Source organism: Sylvia atricapilla, chromosome 7 (assembly GCF_009819655.1).
Source record: "Sylvia atricapilla isolate bSylAtr1 chromosome 7, bSylAtr1.pri, whole genome shotgun sequence".
Lineage (NCBI taxonomy): Eukaryota > Metazoa > Chordata > Aves > Passeriformes > Sylviidae > Sylvia > Sylvia atricapilla.
Genome location: NC_089146.1, coordinates 18,198,152 through 18,214,236, shown reverse-complemented (window position 1 = coordinate 18,214,236; position 16,085 = coordinate 18,198,152). Strand labels below are relative to the sequence as shown.

General features: G+C 57.8%; 3 protein-coding genes across 3 annotated transcripts in view; 2 read left to right on the top strand and 1 right to left on the bottom strand.

Moving 5' to 3' along the window:
- METAP1D (methionyl aminopeptidase type 1D, mitochondrial) overlaps nucleotides 1–296 on the top strand; it is a 44,750-nt gene extending 44,454 nt beyond the window's left edge. The window contains 1 exon segment of the mRNA XM_066322821.1: nucleotides 16–296. Within this exon segment, the coding sequence (XP_066178918.1) occupies nucleotides 16–94 (79 nt within the window). The 3' untranslated portion in view covers nucleotides 95–296.
- A 3,507-nt stretch (nucleotides 297–3,803) lies between these two features.
- On the top strand, nucleotides 3,804–5,823 carry DLX1 (distal-less homeobox 1). Its single transcript, XM_066323318.1, is given in 12 exon segments — nucleotides 3,804–4,137; nucleotides 4,140–4,184; nucleotides 4,187–4,393; nucleotides 4,897–4,937; nucleotides 4,939–4,959; nucleotides 4,961–5,006; nucleotides 5,009–5,046; nucleotides 5,049–5,099; nucleotides 5,461–5,518; nucleotides 5,521–5,618; nucleotides 5,620–5,678; nucleotides 5,680–5,823. Coding segments are annotated over 12 exon segments (753 nt in total). The 5' UTR covers nucleotides 3,804–4,082; the 3' UTR covers nucleotides 5,714–5,823.
- Nucleotides 5,824–13,453: 7,630 nt separating this feature from the next.
- DLX2 (distal-less homeobox 2) lies at nucleotides 13,454–15,638 on the bottom strand. Its single transcript, XM_066323317.1, has 3 exons — nucleotides 15,192–15,638; nucleotides 14,807–14,994; nucleotides 13,454–14,553 (listed from the first exon to the last, which is right to left on the bottom strand). Exons 1-3 carry the CDS (start codon nucleotides 15,514–15,516, stop codon nucleotides 14,239–14,241), a joined length of 828 nt encoding a protein of 275 aa, XP_066179414.1. The 5' UTR covers nucleotides 15,517–15,638; the 3' UTR covers nucleotides 13,454–14,238.
- Between the last annotated feature and the right edge of the window lie 447 nt (nucleotides 15,639–16,085).

The window sequence follows — 16,085 nt, the reverse complement described above, 5'->3', positions numbered from 1 at the left end:
AAATGTGAATTTCAGATCAGCACAATTTGAACATACCCTTGTGATCACCTCAGAGGGAGCAGAAATCCTCACCAAACTGGTGGAAGAAGCCTAAAGATGCGGCAAGGAGTGCAGAGACTTGCTGTACGTCTGGGATTTCAAGTTTCACTCGGGACAGAGGTTTCTGTAATTTCTGAGGGGAATGGATGTTGTGTAAGTCACTCCAGGGGACAGAAAAAGCAATTTGAAGGCTTGGTTCTGGACATAGTTCTTTCTCTGTATTACCTGGTGAGTATTTAATAAAAGTCCTTAGCTTTTTTGTGATCCTTGGAGCAGCCAAGCACAGTCTGCAAGTGGCAAAGAGTTTGGGTTATTTGGGGTTAGGGGCAGAAAGCGACTCCCCTCTCTTCCAATTCCTACGTGGGACAAGTAGATATCAGTCTTTAAGCAGCTGAGAGGACAGAGAAACACAGCATTTTCCCTTTATAGCTGAGGTATGGAGTCAATTTGTCTTCATTGCAATTAACACAGTGCTGTTTCCGAGGCTGTAACTTCTACTAGGATGGAAAAAAGTTTCCCAAGAGTGTCAGGCAGAAGGAGCAGATTCTTCCCAGCAGCCATCCCCCACTTCTTGCCTCTTTTTACACAGCACAAAAAATGATTAAAAATGAGATGCAAAGCACTCCTCTCCGGGGATCAATAATTACCCTGCTTGAAGAATTAGCCAGTTTGGGGTAATCACTACTCTGTGGTGCCCATGTTAGTTAAGGGAGAGGCGCTCTGCGCTTTAAGTATTTTATGGAGGTAAAGGAGTTTGCAGTCCAGGGGATGAGCCCTGACTCCTGCACAGAGTTTGGAACAGATGGACCTCATGAGCTGCGGGTCTCACTCGCCCTGTGCTTCTCTGCAGTCCTGTCTCGGGCCTGCCAGGGGTGCAGGGGTTGATTCGCAGTTTAGCCAGGCCTGATCTCCCTGTGAGGCCAAACAGGTTTGGCATTTGGAGACTACCAGAGCAGGACCTGGGGCCTGTGAAACGTGGGGTGGCCTTGGAGATAATTAAAGGACTTCCAGAAGTTGCCCAGGCCCACGGCAACATTGGTGTGGTTTGGTACAAATAACTCACCCCTCATTGCAGGCAGATGGGGTCATGTGCTGAGGGCTGGCCAGTTGCACATTCAGGCAACCAGAGTGGCTCAGCACTGGCTCTCCCTCAGTGGTCCTGGACAGAAACAAGCTGCTTTCTTACAGCTTTACTCTGCTGTTTGCTTTCATTCAAGTACAGTGGACTCTCAGCTCTAATAGTTTCTAACAGCAGCTTTTCAAAAAGCAGGGACCCCCGCTCCCTGAATACGGCTAACACCGCGGGGCAGCCACTCAGCTTCATCCTCCCCGAGAGGAGCTTGGAAGGCCATAAAACCTGCAAAACAAGCGATGCAGCCAAGTTTACAAATACGCAGAGATTAAACGGTGCGGAGGACAGTCGCCATTGACTGGAGGGGCATGTATTTTGTTCCCTTACATTCCATCGCCCAGGCAGGCTGCCTCTTCTGAGGGGCACTGGGTGTCCGGCACGTCCCGGAGTCGCACCAGAGGCACCTCCCGTGGATTTTGGCCACGCCGGGAGCCCCTGGATAGCACCGCAGGTGCCAAGTTCTCACCATCGTCTGTCCCTCTGCCTCTGTCCTGCTCTTACCGCGGCGTGGGATGAGGCGGGAACGGGGCAACCGGGAGCAGGGAACCGCCCGCAGCCCGTCGTAGGGGGACTGGTAATCACTGCTCTCTGAAGTTCCGCCGGTAACTCTGGTGGGACTGCGAGTTTTAGCGGCCGCTGCGGAGCGCTGGCGGCCAGGAGGAGGCATTGATAGCGCACCTTTGTAATCCTAATTACGAACGAGACTGAAGAGATGTCTCGGCTGATCGCGGCCAGCCAGCGCCTCGCACAAGCCCGTCGTGCAGAAGGTCTTGGCGGGCCAGCACGATGAGAGTCCCGACGTGGCAGTCGCTCTCGTGGGGTCAGAACGTCCTGTGGCTGGCCGCGGCCCCTCCGCGCCCGCCGAAGCCGCGCTGACCGAGGCCAGCAATGCACGGAGGAGCGGGGGTGCGAGCAGAGCCTCACCGACCGGTCCGCGGGGTTTTGGCAGGGTTGCGGGGACTGTGGTTGGCCCCGGGGCTGCCTGTGTCCGGCCGATCGGAGGAGAAGACGGCAGCCCCGGACGCGGAGCGGCCTCCCCTCTCTGCAGTTGTCAGGCTGAGGCCGGCGAAAGTACCGGAGCTGCCGGGGCGCCCTGTTCCCTACCCGGTCAAGCTCGGTGACCCACGTCGGGTGGTCACTTCCTGGCCATGAGGGCAAGAGCTGGCTGCCGGGGAGACCGCGTGCCTGCGGAAACACCGCCACTGCCCCTTCCGCGCCAAGCCCCGGAGAGTTAGCGAGAATGAACTTTGCGCATTGCGAGCAAAGCAAAAAAAGCCCAAAACATAGAGGAGAGGGGAAAAAAAAAGGGGGGGGGGGGGGGGAGAGTAACAGCCGTTAGGAAACGGGCAATTAAAACCGACAGAGCCACTAATGAAAGGAGGAAAAAAAGAAAAAAAAATAAAGAAAAAAATAATAAGAAAAATAAAAAGACCGGGAGCAGAGGGGCTAGGTTGTGCCAGCTTTGCACAGTCAGGGGTCGGCTGCTTTCAAGGGCCGTCGCTGCCCGAAGGAGCCTGAACGCTATGTGGGCTCTGCCGGGGGTGCCCCAGCCCCGCTGCCCGCGCTAATACCTCTAACGACATCAACGCTGCGATTTGTTTTGAATGTTCACTTTTATTGGTGTTCTCCCTTTGCCAAAATGTGCTTGATTACATAGATGTAGTGCCGTGATAACTGCGCACCCTAGACAGCCTAGGTGTAACCGGGAAAGTTCAGCCCAGGCCAGATCAAATCCCAGGCTGTTTAATGCTGGAAGGCTGCATGTTGCTATTAGTGTTAAATATATGGCTAATTATGCGTATGAAAATTAAACATCAGTGTTATGCTAATGGGGCCGCCTTCAGCTGTGGATCAGAGCACTTGAGACTAGCATTTAATCAAATGAATCAGTAACTAATACATCTGCACGTGTGAACTTTCACAAGATCATTTTCCTGTTACAGTCACACCGCAGAATTATGAAAGAAATAATTATCAACACTTTCTAATTATCTAGCGAAGTAATTTGGGATTCATCGTGGGCTTTCTGGGGAGGATCTCCTAAGTCCCACCTCATTTACCGCTCACGCACGCGGAAGTTTTCATTTTAAGCTCAAATGCGCCGTTGGGCCCTTTCAGGGCGATTTTGTTAGGTTGGATTGCCTTTTTTTCCCTACAGAACAATAACGGCAGCAGCCGGGCGGCGCGATCCGGAGGTGCGGGCGGCGCTGGGGCCCGCGGGCCGGGAAGCCCTGCGCGCCCGCGGAGTGCGCGGGGCCTGGCGGGCGGGGGCCGCTCGCTTTGTCCGCGGGTCCCGCCGCCGTCTGCCGGAGCGGGGCGGGCAGCTGCCAGAGCCCCTGCGCCCGCCGAGGCCGGCGGAGCGGGGCTGCCGTCCCCTCCGCGGCCGCCTTCGCGGCGAGGGGCGGAGAAGGGCGGAGGGGGTTGAGGTGCCTTCCGCCGAGCTCCGGACCGGCGGCCCTCGGTCGTCGGCGGCGGGAGCGGGCGGGCCGCGATGGGAGCGCGCTCCCGGACGGCTCCACGCCGGGGGCCGGGCCGGCGCGGGGCGGGCGTGCGGCCGGAGCTCGGGCAGGCGCGGCGCTGCCAGCCCGGCTCTCCGCGCTCACCGTGGTCCGGGCGAGCCCCGAGCGCCTCGGACCAATCCAAAGCGATTATGCAAGACGCGGACCAATCAGCTCCGCCGTCCTCATGAATATTCATAGACTTGGCTGAGTCAAAGCTTTTAGGCGAGTTTGTGTAGATCTACAGCATCATGCTTAGACTTTTCAAAGAGACAAACTCCATTTTCTTATGAATGGAAAGTGAAAAAACCCCTGTTTCGCTTAAATTGGGTTCTTTCCTGTCCTGAGAAACACTACAGACCCCAAAAAGGCAAGCTGAAGAGAGAGCACACACACAGACCAAGCGACAAGAAATGACCATGACTACCATGCCAGAGAGTCTAAATAGCCCCGTCTCAGGGAAGGCTGTCTTATGGAGTTTGGGCCGCCCAGCCAGCAAATGTCTCCTTCTCCCATGTCCACGGACACTATTCCATGCACTGTTTACACTCCGCGGGCCACTCTCAGCCTGACAGCTCGTACAGCACAGCTTCGTCCTTCTCCCGACCGCTGGGCTACCCCTATGTGAACTCGGTCAGCAGCCACTCGACCAACCCCTACATCAGTTCAGTGCAGTCCTACCCCAACAGCTCCAGCCTGACTCAGACCCGGTTAGAGGAGACAGGTAGTGCACTTGGCTTTGGGGAGGGGGGGAGGGGAGGAGGAAGGCAAGGCGGGAGGGAGGGTGTTGTATTTAAAAAAAAAAAAAAATCTATCGGGGCAAAAATTAAATTAAATTACAAAATATTAGTCAAGAGAGGCTGAAGATCACAGGAGACCAATACACAGAGCACACAATGCTTGGCTGGAAAAGAAAACCAACCAGATGTGCACGTATTAGTCTTCGTAATTATTTATTGCGTAGCGCTATAAACAATGTATGCAATTAAGGGTAATTAAACCTAAACTGCAGCCTGTAAAAATAGCAAACTTTCTCTGGGAAGAAGCTGGCTGCCATAATCGCCCGGAGCCTTGTTAGCGTTACTCGAGCTTCACTTTTCTTCCTTCTCATTATTGTTATTGTTGATGTTGCTGTTGTTATTGTTACTGCTGCTGCTATTACTGTTACTGCTATTATTGCTATTGCTGCTATTATTATTATTTATTCTGCTCGTTTGTTGTTTGTAGGGGCCGAATCGGAGAAAAGCACTGTGGTAGAAGGAGGGGAAAGTTCGCTTTAATGGGAAAGGAAAAAAAAATCCGCAAACCCAGGACTATTTACTCCAGTTTGCAGCTACAGGCTTGAACAGGAGGTTCCAGCAGACTCAGTACCTGGCCTCTCCCCCGAAAGAGCCGAGCTCGCAGCATCTCTGGGACTCACCCAGACCCAGGTACAGCTCCGACTGAGACGGCCCCTCTCCCGTGTCCCCTCCGTGTCCCCGCCGTCGGCGTGGGAGACCACACACATAATGCACACGGGTCACAGCCACGGACAAGGGGCCCCGGGGCGACTCCCGTCCCTCCGCGGGGCGCTCCCGGTGCTGTGGAAGCCCCCGCAGAGCCCTGGGAGTGGGCCCAGGGGGCTCCCCGCTGGGTGCCTTGGCGTCACAAAATAACACAGCAGTCGCGGCGGGAATGAGGGAGAGAAGCCGAGGGGCCGCCGGGTGCGGGGGTCCGTCGTGCCCTGGGAGGGATGGGAGGATGCTGGACCGTACCGAGGGATGCTGAGCCTTGCCCCGTTCCCCTTCGCAGGTGAAGATTTGGTTTCAGAACAAGCGCTCCAAGTTCAAGAAGCTGATGAAGCAAGGAGGGCCGCCCTGGAGAGCAGCGCCTTGACCAACGGCAGGGCTCTCTCGGGCAGCTCACCACCCGTGCCTCCCGTGTGGAATACCACCTCCGCCTCCGGTAAGGGCCTCGTCGGGGACCCCGGGCACCTACATCCCCAGCTACACGTCGTGGTATCCTTCGGCCACCAGAAGCCATGCAGCAGCCGCAACTGATGTGATTATATATACGTTTTCCCCTAACGCAAGCACTATCGGTCCCAAAAAGAATTAAAATTATTACGGGGAAAAAAAAAAAAAAAAGGAACTAAGTCAAATAAAAGGAAAGAAAAGAAAAAAAAAAAAAAAAAAGAGGAGGGAAGAGAGAGATGATTTAAAACAAAAACAAAAACAAAACCACAAAAGAAACCCAAGCAAACAAACAGGAGGTCTCTTGCCCATCCAGCCATTAGGACGCTGCACGGTAGCTCGGTGCAGAGAGCACAGATGTGATGCGGGCCGGTTCCCACCGCTGACAGCTGACGGAGCGGCCCCGAGCACGGCACAACAGCTGGGAGCAGAGCGAGCGCCGGCCGAGGCTTTGTGGGACAATCAGAAAAAGATGTCTGGGGGGCGGGGAAGCCCTCTCCTCTGTCCTGTCTGTCTGTCTGTGTCTGTTGAAATGTAGGTCATTTATTTGCTACACCGATCTGACGGTCTCTTCGGTTGCAAGGGGGAAGGAAGCTGTACAATTTACCAGACCTTCTTTTCCCCGCGACATTTTCTGTACCTTTTACTATCCATCTGTATATTTTTTGTTGTTGTTAAAGGGGAAGACAGGGGTTTATTTATTGATTTAAATTACCACTACGAGAGTGCTAGAAACAAACTCAGCTTGCTGAGTGTACTGCTTGGACGCACAGTTTAAACAAAACCACAGACGGTCGGTCCGTCGTCCCGCTCCCCCCGCCCCTTCTCCCCGAATAAATCACCACGAGAGAAGGATGCGATTTTAACTTTTACAATAACTTTTATACTTCGCTGGTGTGGAGAGTTTTGGTCCGAATGATATGCATTTCTCGCGTATTTAACAAAGGAAATAAATGCGCATTGTTTGGCACTCTGAAGTGGAATTGCAGCAGCTGCCAGCGCTTTGCTGAGGTGAAGCGAGGCGCAGAGGACGGAACGGGAGCCCGGAGGGCGGCGGGGGGACCCACCGGGAGGGCGGGCGGGCGGGCACACCCGCGCGGTCCCGGCGCGGCCTCCCCGCACAAAGCCGGCCCGAAGTCGAAATGCACAAACCGACGTGCAGGAGCTACTCGCTGTACATATTTTATTCTTTATTATTATTATTATTATTATTGTTCTGTAAACATGTTGCACAAATTTAGCTTTTTTTAATTATTATTGTTATTATTATAATTATTATTATTTCCCTTCTGTTTCGTGTGGCTGTAAAACATGATGCTTTGTGTACTGAGATCTTGACATTTTACTTGTGAAATTCGGAAAATGTGATAAACTGAGCTCGGCTGTGTTTAGTGTTCTATATGTCAAAGTTTAGTTTTATATTGAGAATGTTAACTTATTGCTTTGTATCTGGGGGAGGAAATGGAAAAAAACCCCACACAAATCTTTGTACATAAGTTATAAAGTTTCTTTGAGACAGTAAAATTATGGTTTGGAAAAAGAGACACGCATGCTCGCTGCCTCGTAGCGCGGCCGGGAGCGGGGTCCGGGCCAGGCTCCGCGCTCCGCGGCGGGACGGGCGGCGGCCGTCACCGGGAGGCGAGACGGATGAGCCACGAGCCCCGGACAGGGCAGCCTGTTCCCCGTGCGCCCGGCCGGGGCCCCGTTAGGCGGCAGCCGGCGGGATGGGTCGCGGGATCCTCGGCGGACGGGTCGCTCGGAGCCGGGGGGAACCAGGCGCAGCTGCTGGGACGGGAAGGGGATGCGGTCAGGCCGGGAGAGCCCCGGCCCGTGTCCCGAGAGCCGAGCCGGCTGCCTACCCGCGCATCCCACGGGAGGCGAAGCCGTGCCGGTAGCGCCGCGGTCACGCCAGCTCGGGACTGAGCCGTGCCCGCTGCCCGGGCTGGCGCAGCGCGGGGCACAACCCGTGCCTATTGCTGGGGTGGGTAAAGCGCTGCAGAGCGGAGGGAGCCCGCGGCAGCTGGGCTCGGGCCGGCTGCCCGTGCGCTTTTCTGCCCGCAGGTTCCGCCGGGGACCGGCTGTGCAGCCCCGCGAGGGCCAGGCTCACTCGCCCCGAGATACGCACCGGCTCCCCAGTGCGCGGGGCCGGTGCGCGACAGCGCAGCATCCGCCCTAGCGCGCACACGCGGCGCGGCGGCCCGCGGGGCGCTGCATCCGACATGGAAAACGCTCCGAGGCTCCGCATTTCCCGCAGGGCCACGGCCCGAGACCGGTCCCGAGCGGCCCGGAGTCCCGAGCCGAGCCGGAGGGCTCCGCGGCCCCGCAGCGCCCCAGGACACGCACAGCTCCCGCGGCGGCTCCGCCGAGACCGAAGGCCTTTGACCGGGCCGAAGAGGGGTGGTCAAGCAGCTCGGCGGGCTTTAAAGATATATTAGCTTCTAATTCAATAACGTCTTGCTAACTGTTCAAATAGAGAAATTATCAGTTTTCTCTCTGCGAGGCGGTCTTGAGTTAGAGGCTATTATAATCGTACATTTGAAAATGTTAATCTCAATACAGGCCTAATTAATTCTGCCTTGTGCTGACAAGTAGTTCATCAAATAGCTGATTCAAAGATTTTCATAATGAGGATATTAATTAAACTATGAATAATCCAAAGGTGCTTATATTGAAACAATACCTCATTACAATGATTAAGCCCTGATTTCGAATATTATACCTTTACCAATTGTCACCCGCAAATAGAACCTTATGGATGAGCCTGTAAATGGCAAATGTAATTTTGGGATATATTCTTCCTTGTTGGGGGAAAAAAAAAATAGTGCCCCTCATTTTCAAACACTTCTGAAATAGGTTACACACAGCTTAATGATGATCAAAATGACTCTTTTCTGCAAAAAAGACCCCAAAGTGCGCGTGACAGCTGCAAACCCAAGAGGGTCAGCATCATTTCACTGTATTCTCTTCTTGATTACAAGCCGAGCCCATCAAACACAACATAATTACAGTAATTTCAGGTTTATTTATTCTAATGCAGTTTCCCCATCTCTCTGGTAATTATGAGCAATTTTTTCGCCCAGGGAATCTTTTTGCATTAACAAAAGAGATAACGCACTGAAAGCCAAATTTGCTGTGCATTGAGAAAAGCGAAGAAAAAAAAAAATAAAATAGGTGCGAGCTGCCATCTCTGCAATTCTCCTATATTGGAGCTCTGCAAATTGCTTGCAGGTGTATGGAGCAGAGCTGTCAATAGGAAGGGGCTTCCAAATTAGCAAATGCACAATGTTGAAGTAATGAAGACAGACTTAGCAAAATTGCCAAACAACAGATACCTCTTTAATATCTTCCACCCAAAAAGAAAAAGGGAAAAAAAAATCCCCTTGGAGTGTCCCTGCGAACCCCCTTGAATAGCTGGGGATGTTGTACATGTGTCAATCTAATTGCAGAGCACAGAGCGGCCCCTGAAACTAGAAAAAAAATCAAATATCAGAGCCCAAGCCCGTTTGCATTCGGAATTTGCTCCCTTGGTTTGACAGAGGGGAATAAGAAATCCCCGCCGCCGCCCGCTCCGCTCTCCCCGCCGCCGCCCTCCTACCCCGCTCCTGCCGCCACTCTCATGCCAGTGAAAAAGTGCAAAGTGCCATGTTCCCCCCGCGCCGGCGCCTTTCCCCCCCGCCTCCCGGCTCGGGACCGGGCAGTAACGCTCCCCTTCGCAAGAACCGACAAACGCACAACCACGAAACCACCGCCGAAAACGAGCGAACGCCGGCGCCGGCAGCCCCCGGCAGCGCGGCGGTCCCGAGCGGCGAGTGCCCCCGACCGCTCTGCCCGCGCTGGGCTCCGCGCCTCGGCCCGCGGGATGCTGCGGCGCGGCTGTGAGCGGCATCCCCGCCGCCCGGCCCGCCGTCCCACTCCCTTCCTCTCCCCGGTGCCGCCGGCGGGAAGTTTTGCCGGGAGACTGGGTCGGCGGAGCCGCCGCCGGTATTTCCCCCCCTCTCCCGGCCGCGCGGGGCATCCGTCCGCGTCGCGCCCCGTACACTCACCTACCCCCTGGAGAAAGCAGCCTGTGTCGCCACCCTTACCTTCCGCCTCAGTCCCTGGGGCTCTGGGCACAAGTCTTTGCTTTACAACAAACCAAAGGACCGAACGCGGCTTTTTGCTACGAAAGTTAGAAGAACGAGAGAGTGTGTGAGAGAGGGAGAGGATCGGGGAGGGAGAAAGAAAGCGAAAAAAAAAAAAAAAAAAAAAAAAAAAAAAAGAAGCCGAGCACAATAATAATATCCTGAGAGTGCAAATGTGGATTGAGATCCCCCAGAGATGCACATGCCTCTGAGCGCAGCAGCCTTTTTGCAGCTCTGCTCTTGCAGAATATGACTGAAATTTTCTGCTATATAGCCTCTGTCTTTATAGCTGATGAAAAAAATTGCAGATTATTAGCATAAATGTTTACTCTTCATTACGCTGATGACATTGTGCACTCGAGATCTTGGTAATCTTTGGGAAAATTATGAGTAATTTTTAAAAATTTTAAAGCAGCAGCAGTTACCATGCAATTCAGGCTAATTCTGCGTAGGCTCCGAACGGATATAATTATCGAGGAGTCAAGATGTTATGCTAAAAACTATGCATTGATATTCCCATTTATTATGTACATACAACTTTGACAATGTTGATGCTTGAAATAGCAGGAAATTGTCTTGCGCAAAAATTACAGTCCATATTAGGACATGTGAAATTGCGAAGAATTATATAGTAATTGCAGGCTTTCAGATGGGAGAGCCAGAATGCTCAAACTAGTGCAAATGTGGATAAAATTACAGATCAGAGCAAAAATTAGGGAAAAAAGGGGTCTGGGATTTTTCAAGTTGGCTATAGGATTCCGGAAGTGTCTAATGCCACATGATTGCTGCAGCTTTAGGGGAGACATTCATGCCTCAAATAACTCCTTTTGCCAGAGCCGCTTTAATTGAATTTCTCGTGCTTTCTCTTTTCACCGGGCAAATGAGTAAATTGCCTCCCCACGGTACAGGCCCGGCCGGCCCCGCCCGTGCTCCGGGGGGGCAGAGGGTGCCCCCTCGGCCGGGCGGCTGCCGTGCCGCCCTCCCGGCCCGGGCCGGTCGCGGAGCCGTCACTTACCCCGGTCGCCCCCCCGGGACCTGCCCCGCTCAGCCGCCCCCCCCGGCCCGGAGCCGGGACCAGGCCCCACGGGGGCGGAAGGGGGAACCTGGGCTCTGGGATTTGGGGTGGAATCGTCCCAGCCCCCCACCAGGCTCCCTCCCCCGCTCCGCAACCCTTCCTGGAGTGCTACGGAGGCCAGGGCATCTCTCGCCCCCCGGTTATCCTGCTCCCCGCAACTTCGGCCGGCTGCGGGCGGCCGATCTCCGTGCAACTTCGGAGAGGGAACATGGTGTTCAGCGGTGCCTGCCCCATCCTATCGGACAGGAAAAGAGCAGAAGAAAACAGCTCACGAACACACGAATATCTATCTATATGTATGCATCTGCGGTGCGCGCGGAGCTGCTGTAACTCGCCTCTGCATCCGCTTGCCGTGGCCGACCCCGGGGCGGTGTGAGCCGCATCTGGGATGCGAGCAGCGAGTGAAATGCGGAGTCTAGGGGGGCTTTGGGAGATACGGGGATGCTGGAGCACGAAAAACCCCATCGCATACACCAGGGGCGGACAGCCCGGAGAGGACTGCGACCAGCAGACAGCAAATAAATAGTAATAAATAAATAATAAAATACTAAATAACAGAAAGAAAGCGCGAAGGCTCCCGTCCTAGGTGTGGTGTGCTCTGCTCCCCGATCGCTGGTCGCGTTCCCCCGTTGGGTAGGTCCCTGGCCCAGGGACCCGCCGTCGGCATTCTGCCCGACCCCAAGGAGCCGAGCGATGCTACATCGGACTGCAGACGGCCAGGAGAGACCGGGGCGCAGATGTTTGAGGGGAACTTTATTTAACTGCGAGAAGCGGCTGTGAAAACGATGGGGCAGGGGGGCGGGGAAGGAACAGAAATGGGAATTGACCCCGTCCCGGCCGTGGCCCGCGCCCACGGCTTCCTCGTGCATCCCGGACGACGGATTTAGCAAAACTTGTCACCCGCCAGAGGGGTGTATCCCACTTTGCCCCCCTCTCCGCCTCCCTCGTCGTAGCCCGCGGAAACACCGCGCTGCCGGGAGCACAGCTCCTGCCGGACCACGGGGGCGTGGGGCTCCGCGGCCACGCGTGCCGCCGCGCTCCGCGCTCGCCGCCCTAGCGCTTCGCCGGCCGCCAGCGGGGGAAGTTTCTTCTCCCCGGCCGGAGCGGGCGGCTGAGGCAGCTGCCGCCGCTCCCCGCGGCCGACGGGAGGGTAAAGGAGGGGAGAGATATGGGATGGGTTGGCCCCGCTGTTTCTTGGGGCTGCTCTGGGCTCTCGTCCCGGTTCAGCGCCGGCAATGGACGGCAGCTACAGTTTTCCCCTTTGTCTCTCCCACTCCCTCCTCTCTCTTTCTGTGCACCCGACTCTCGTCTTCTAGCATACCCCCGTCATTCTTCGCTTTTCTTCACGCCTCCTTCGACCCCCGCCTCCCCTCGCCCCAAGCTTTCCCCAAGCTCTCAGAAGCAATCTGCCCTCTCGCTTTCCCCCCTTCTTCCCCCCTCCCTCTTTTCCCCCTTCTTTTCCCCCTCCTCCCGACGAGTCTCTTTGTGGGGCCGCCCCCCTCCGCCCTCCCCAGCCCCGCCCGGGCTCCTCATGCCAAGGCCTCTCGGAAGAGTCTCGGCCAGGCTGCGCATTCCCGATCCCGGGCAAGCTGGCCTGGGCCTTCTTCATCATCTTGTCTGCAACGGGATCCTCCGCACGGCTCTCTCTCCGTGCCCTCTCCAAGAATGGCGGGTCCTCTCGCTGATGAAGGCCAGAGATCCCTTCTTTCACCCCTTTTTGCTTCTTCCAGCAATAGTGCCTCCAGGGATGCAGCCCGTAGGGTTACAGCTTGGAGGGGCACAGCCAGGAGGTGGCATCCCGAGTGGGACGGCCCCCAAAGGGTGCAGCAGAGGTCATCAAAGTGAGAGTTCAGCTCCGAGGGCTGCAGGGAGCATTCCAGAGGGTTACACCCTGGAGGAGTCCAGCCCTCCAAGGATACATCCCATGAAGCTGCAACTTGAAGGGGGCGCTGCCTGGAGAGGGGTTCTGCCTGGAGGTACAAGTCCTTACGTGGTACATCCCAGAGGATTTCAGCTAGGCGGGATGAAGCTGAAGGGTTTGCATCCCAGAGGGGAACATCTTGAGGGGTCTGAGGGGTCCAGTCCTCAAGGGGCACATCTCAAAGAGAGTCCAGTCGGTGCCTCCAGCCCTCGAAGCACCACAGAGGGGCTTGGGGCAGCCACCAGCTCTGGCCCGGGCAAGGATCCCATGCAGGTTGCTGGCCTGGGTGCCATGGCCAGAAGGGCAAGGCAAAATGCCTCTGGGTCAGGGCTGCACCCAAGGACCAGCTCCAGGACTACCGCAAATCCCGGGCACGGCCCTGCCCCAAAGCCCTCCGGACCGCCCCGGGAAGCTGTGAGACGGCAGGAATCTGTCCCGGGTGAAATGTCGCTGGCGCCAGCAGGCGGGAGAGGGGGAAGGGGGGGGCAGCTCTGGGCTGCTGCAGGCAGCGCTGAGTGATTCATGGCCTCGCCGAGAAGACCATCAGGGGCGAGATTTTATTGTAGACGGGAAAGAGTGGAAGGAGGGGGGAGTTGCAGCTTGCGGCAACAGCTACAATGGGGAGGGGGTGGAGGGGACGCAGCTCTCCCTCCCAGCGAACGCCCGGTTGAGGTCCACATCAACCTCTCCCACCCCCCAAAAACTCAGCGCGGGCACCATGGAAACAATAATTTATTTAAATAATCTCTGCTTATTGTAAAAGAAACATTAATGAGTGTATAAGTTTTCCATAATAAATAACCAAAAATACCGTTCTTTTCGTTTTCACGACGCTAGACATCAAAGAGATCAGGGGCATGTCAATGGCTAGGTTGCCGGCGGGGGAAGAGCGGAGGGGGGCGGAGGGGAGGGCTGGCTGCGCCGGGCGCCCGACCCGGGGAAGCCCCGTCGGAGCACGAAACCAGCCTGGAGGCAGCGCCCGGGCGGGAGCCGCACCCGCACCGCCGCCTGCGACCAGCCCCCGCCCCCGCCGGACGATTTCGTTCACGGCTAAAAGGGATATTTAAACATGTGAGGCTTCTGTTTTAAATCTACATATAAAAATTATCTTTTTTTTATCGTTTTATTTTTTAATCCCCAACATCAACGTGAGGTTATCCGCAAAGGCACCTATCAACTTTAAAAAAATAAAAAGTAAAGTTAACCAGAGTTCTGCACCGGTGGTTTGATGAAGACGCCGGGGAAGATAGAGGAGAGGAAGAAGGGAGGTGAGTACTTGTTCCGCAGCGTGGTTGTTTTCACGGCGGGAGGGAGGACCCCACGGGGCCGAATGCACACGGGCCCCGCCGCCGGCGGCAACGGGACGGGACAGGGCGCGGAGCGGTTCCTCTCCGCCGGGATGGCCGGGACCGGAGCCACGCTCCACCAAACACACCAATGCTGCACGTCGGTGCCCCGCGGCTGCTGGGTGCGGCCCGCGGGCTCAAGTCTCTACAGCGCCTAGAAGATGCTGCCACTGCCGTGGTGATGCGGGGGCTGCGCCGGCTGTGGGAGGGGAGCGGCCGCCGGCAGGTGCGCCGGGCCGCCGGGGGCCGGCGGGTACCACGAGTAACTACCGAGGAAGGCGGCGGCGGGGCTGGGGCTGGCGGTGCCGGCGCCGCCCGCGGTACGTGGATGCGGAGCGAAGTCCCAGGCGGGGGGCGAGGAAGGAGACGGCGGCGATGAACTGCGGCGGGGAGGCGGCTCCGCTGGGATCTCTCCGCTTTTCCACATCTTCTTAAACTTGGAGCGGCGGTTCTGAAACCAGATCTTTACCTGCGGGGAAAGGGGCGTCAGACGGCCGCTGCCTCAGAGGCGCCTTCCCGGCGCCCAGACCGCCCGCGGCGCGGCAGGGACGCGCAGCTTTCGCAGCCCCGAGCACTCCCGGCGCTGGCTCAGCGGCGCTGCCGCCTCGCCTGCACTCCCACCCCGGGCTGTCGAGGCGCCACAGGCCGGCCTTCCTCCCACGCTCACACCCACTCTCGGCGGGGCGGGACGTGCCCCGGGCCCCGCGGCGGGAAAGCCTTACCTGCGTCTGGGTGAGGCCGAGGGAGGCCGCCAGCTCCGCTCTCTCGGGCAAGGCGAGGTACTGGGTTTTCTGGAAGCGCCTCTGCAGAGCTGCCAGCTGGAAGCTGGAGTAGATGGTCCGGGGCTTCCGCACTTTCTTCGGCTTCCCGTTCACGATCCTGACCTCCGGCTCGCAATCTTCCTTCTCTGCTGCGGCAGAAACGGCAACCCGAGTGAGGCGAGGCGCCCCCGCCACCCCGGGCCCTGCCCGCAGCTCGGATCACCGCCCGCCCCGTCGGGGCGACCCACCGGGAACGAGCGCTCTCGCGGCCCACCCCGTGTCCAGAGCCCCGACCGCCTCCTCGCCCGGCTCACCGAGCCATCCCCCACGCGGGGCTCGGACGTACCAGAGTCGTTGTTGGCCGGAGAGGCCCTGCTGCCGTAGGGCCCGTAGGAGCCGTAGGCGCCCCCGTAACCCACGTCGTAGGCGGCCTTGGCAGAGTAGGGGGCGGTGCCGCCGCCCGCGTAGGGGTAGGAGCTCACGGGGCCGTAGGGCGGCCCGCCCGCTGCCCCGTGCTGCTGGTTGGTGTAGTAGCTGCTGTCAGTGGCCGTGGAGACGGGCAGCGTGGGGGACTCCTGCGGCTTGTGCAGGCCGCCGTGCTGGTGGTAGCTGCCGGCGGAGATCTGGCTGGTGTGCATGTCCGGCATCAGACCGTCCAGCACGCCCGTCATCCCGGGCCCCCGCCCGCCGGGGCACGGGTCGCCGCCCCGCGGCCGTCCCCACCGGGGACAGGCGGTCAGAGCCGCGCCAGCATGCCCGCCGCGCTCCGCCGGGGCGGTGCAGCCGCGCTCCCGCCGCCGCCAGCGGGACGGACTGTGCGCGCCGCGCGCCGCCGGGACGGCATTTAACAGCGGTCACGTGGCGCGGCGTACGTCACCTAGCAACAGCCAATGCGGGGCCCGCCCGCGCCGGCGCCCCGCGGGCTCGCGGGCTGCGGGACGGGAGCGGCCGCGGAGTCGCCGGGACATTCCCCGTCGCGCGGCTCGGGCTGCTGCCCCTTTGGCTGGGCAAAGCGGTCCGCGCCAGCGAGGGCTCGGGGCCCCGGCTCAGCCCGGCCGCCTCTGCAGTGCTGTGTCTCTGCTGTGTAGCCCTGTCTGGCCGGCAACCCCAAGGAAAGGCCCGCGCATCGGGCCCCCCGTAAGCGGCATCCCCACACGGGCGCGCCTGACGGCGGGCGGAGCTGGGCGGCCGCGTTTGGGAGTCCCTCTCATCTATTCTGGCCCCGGGAGAGCGTGCACAT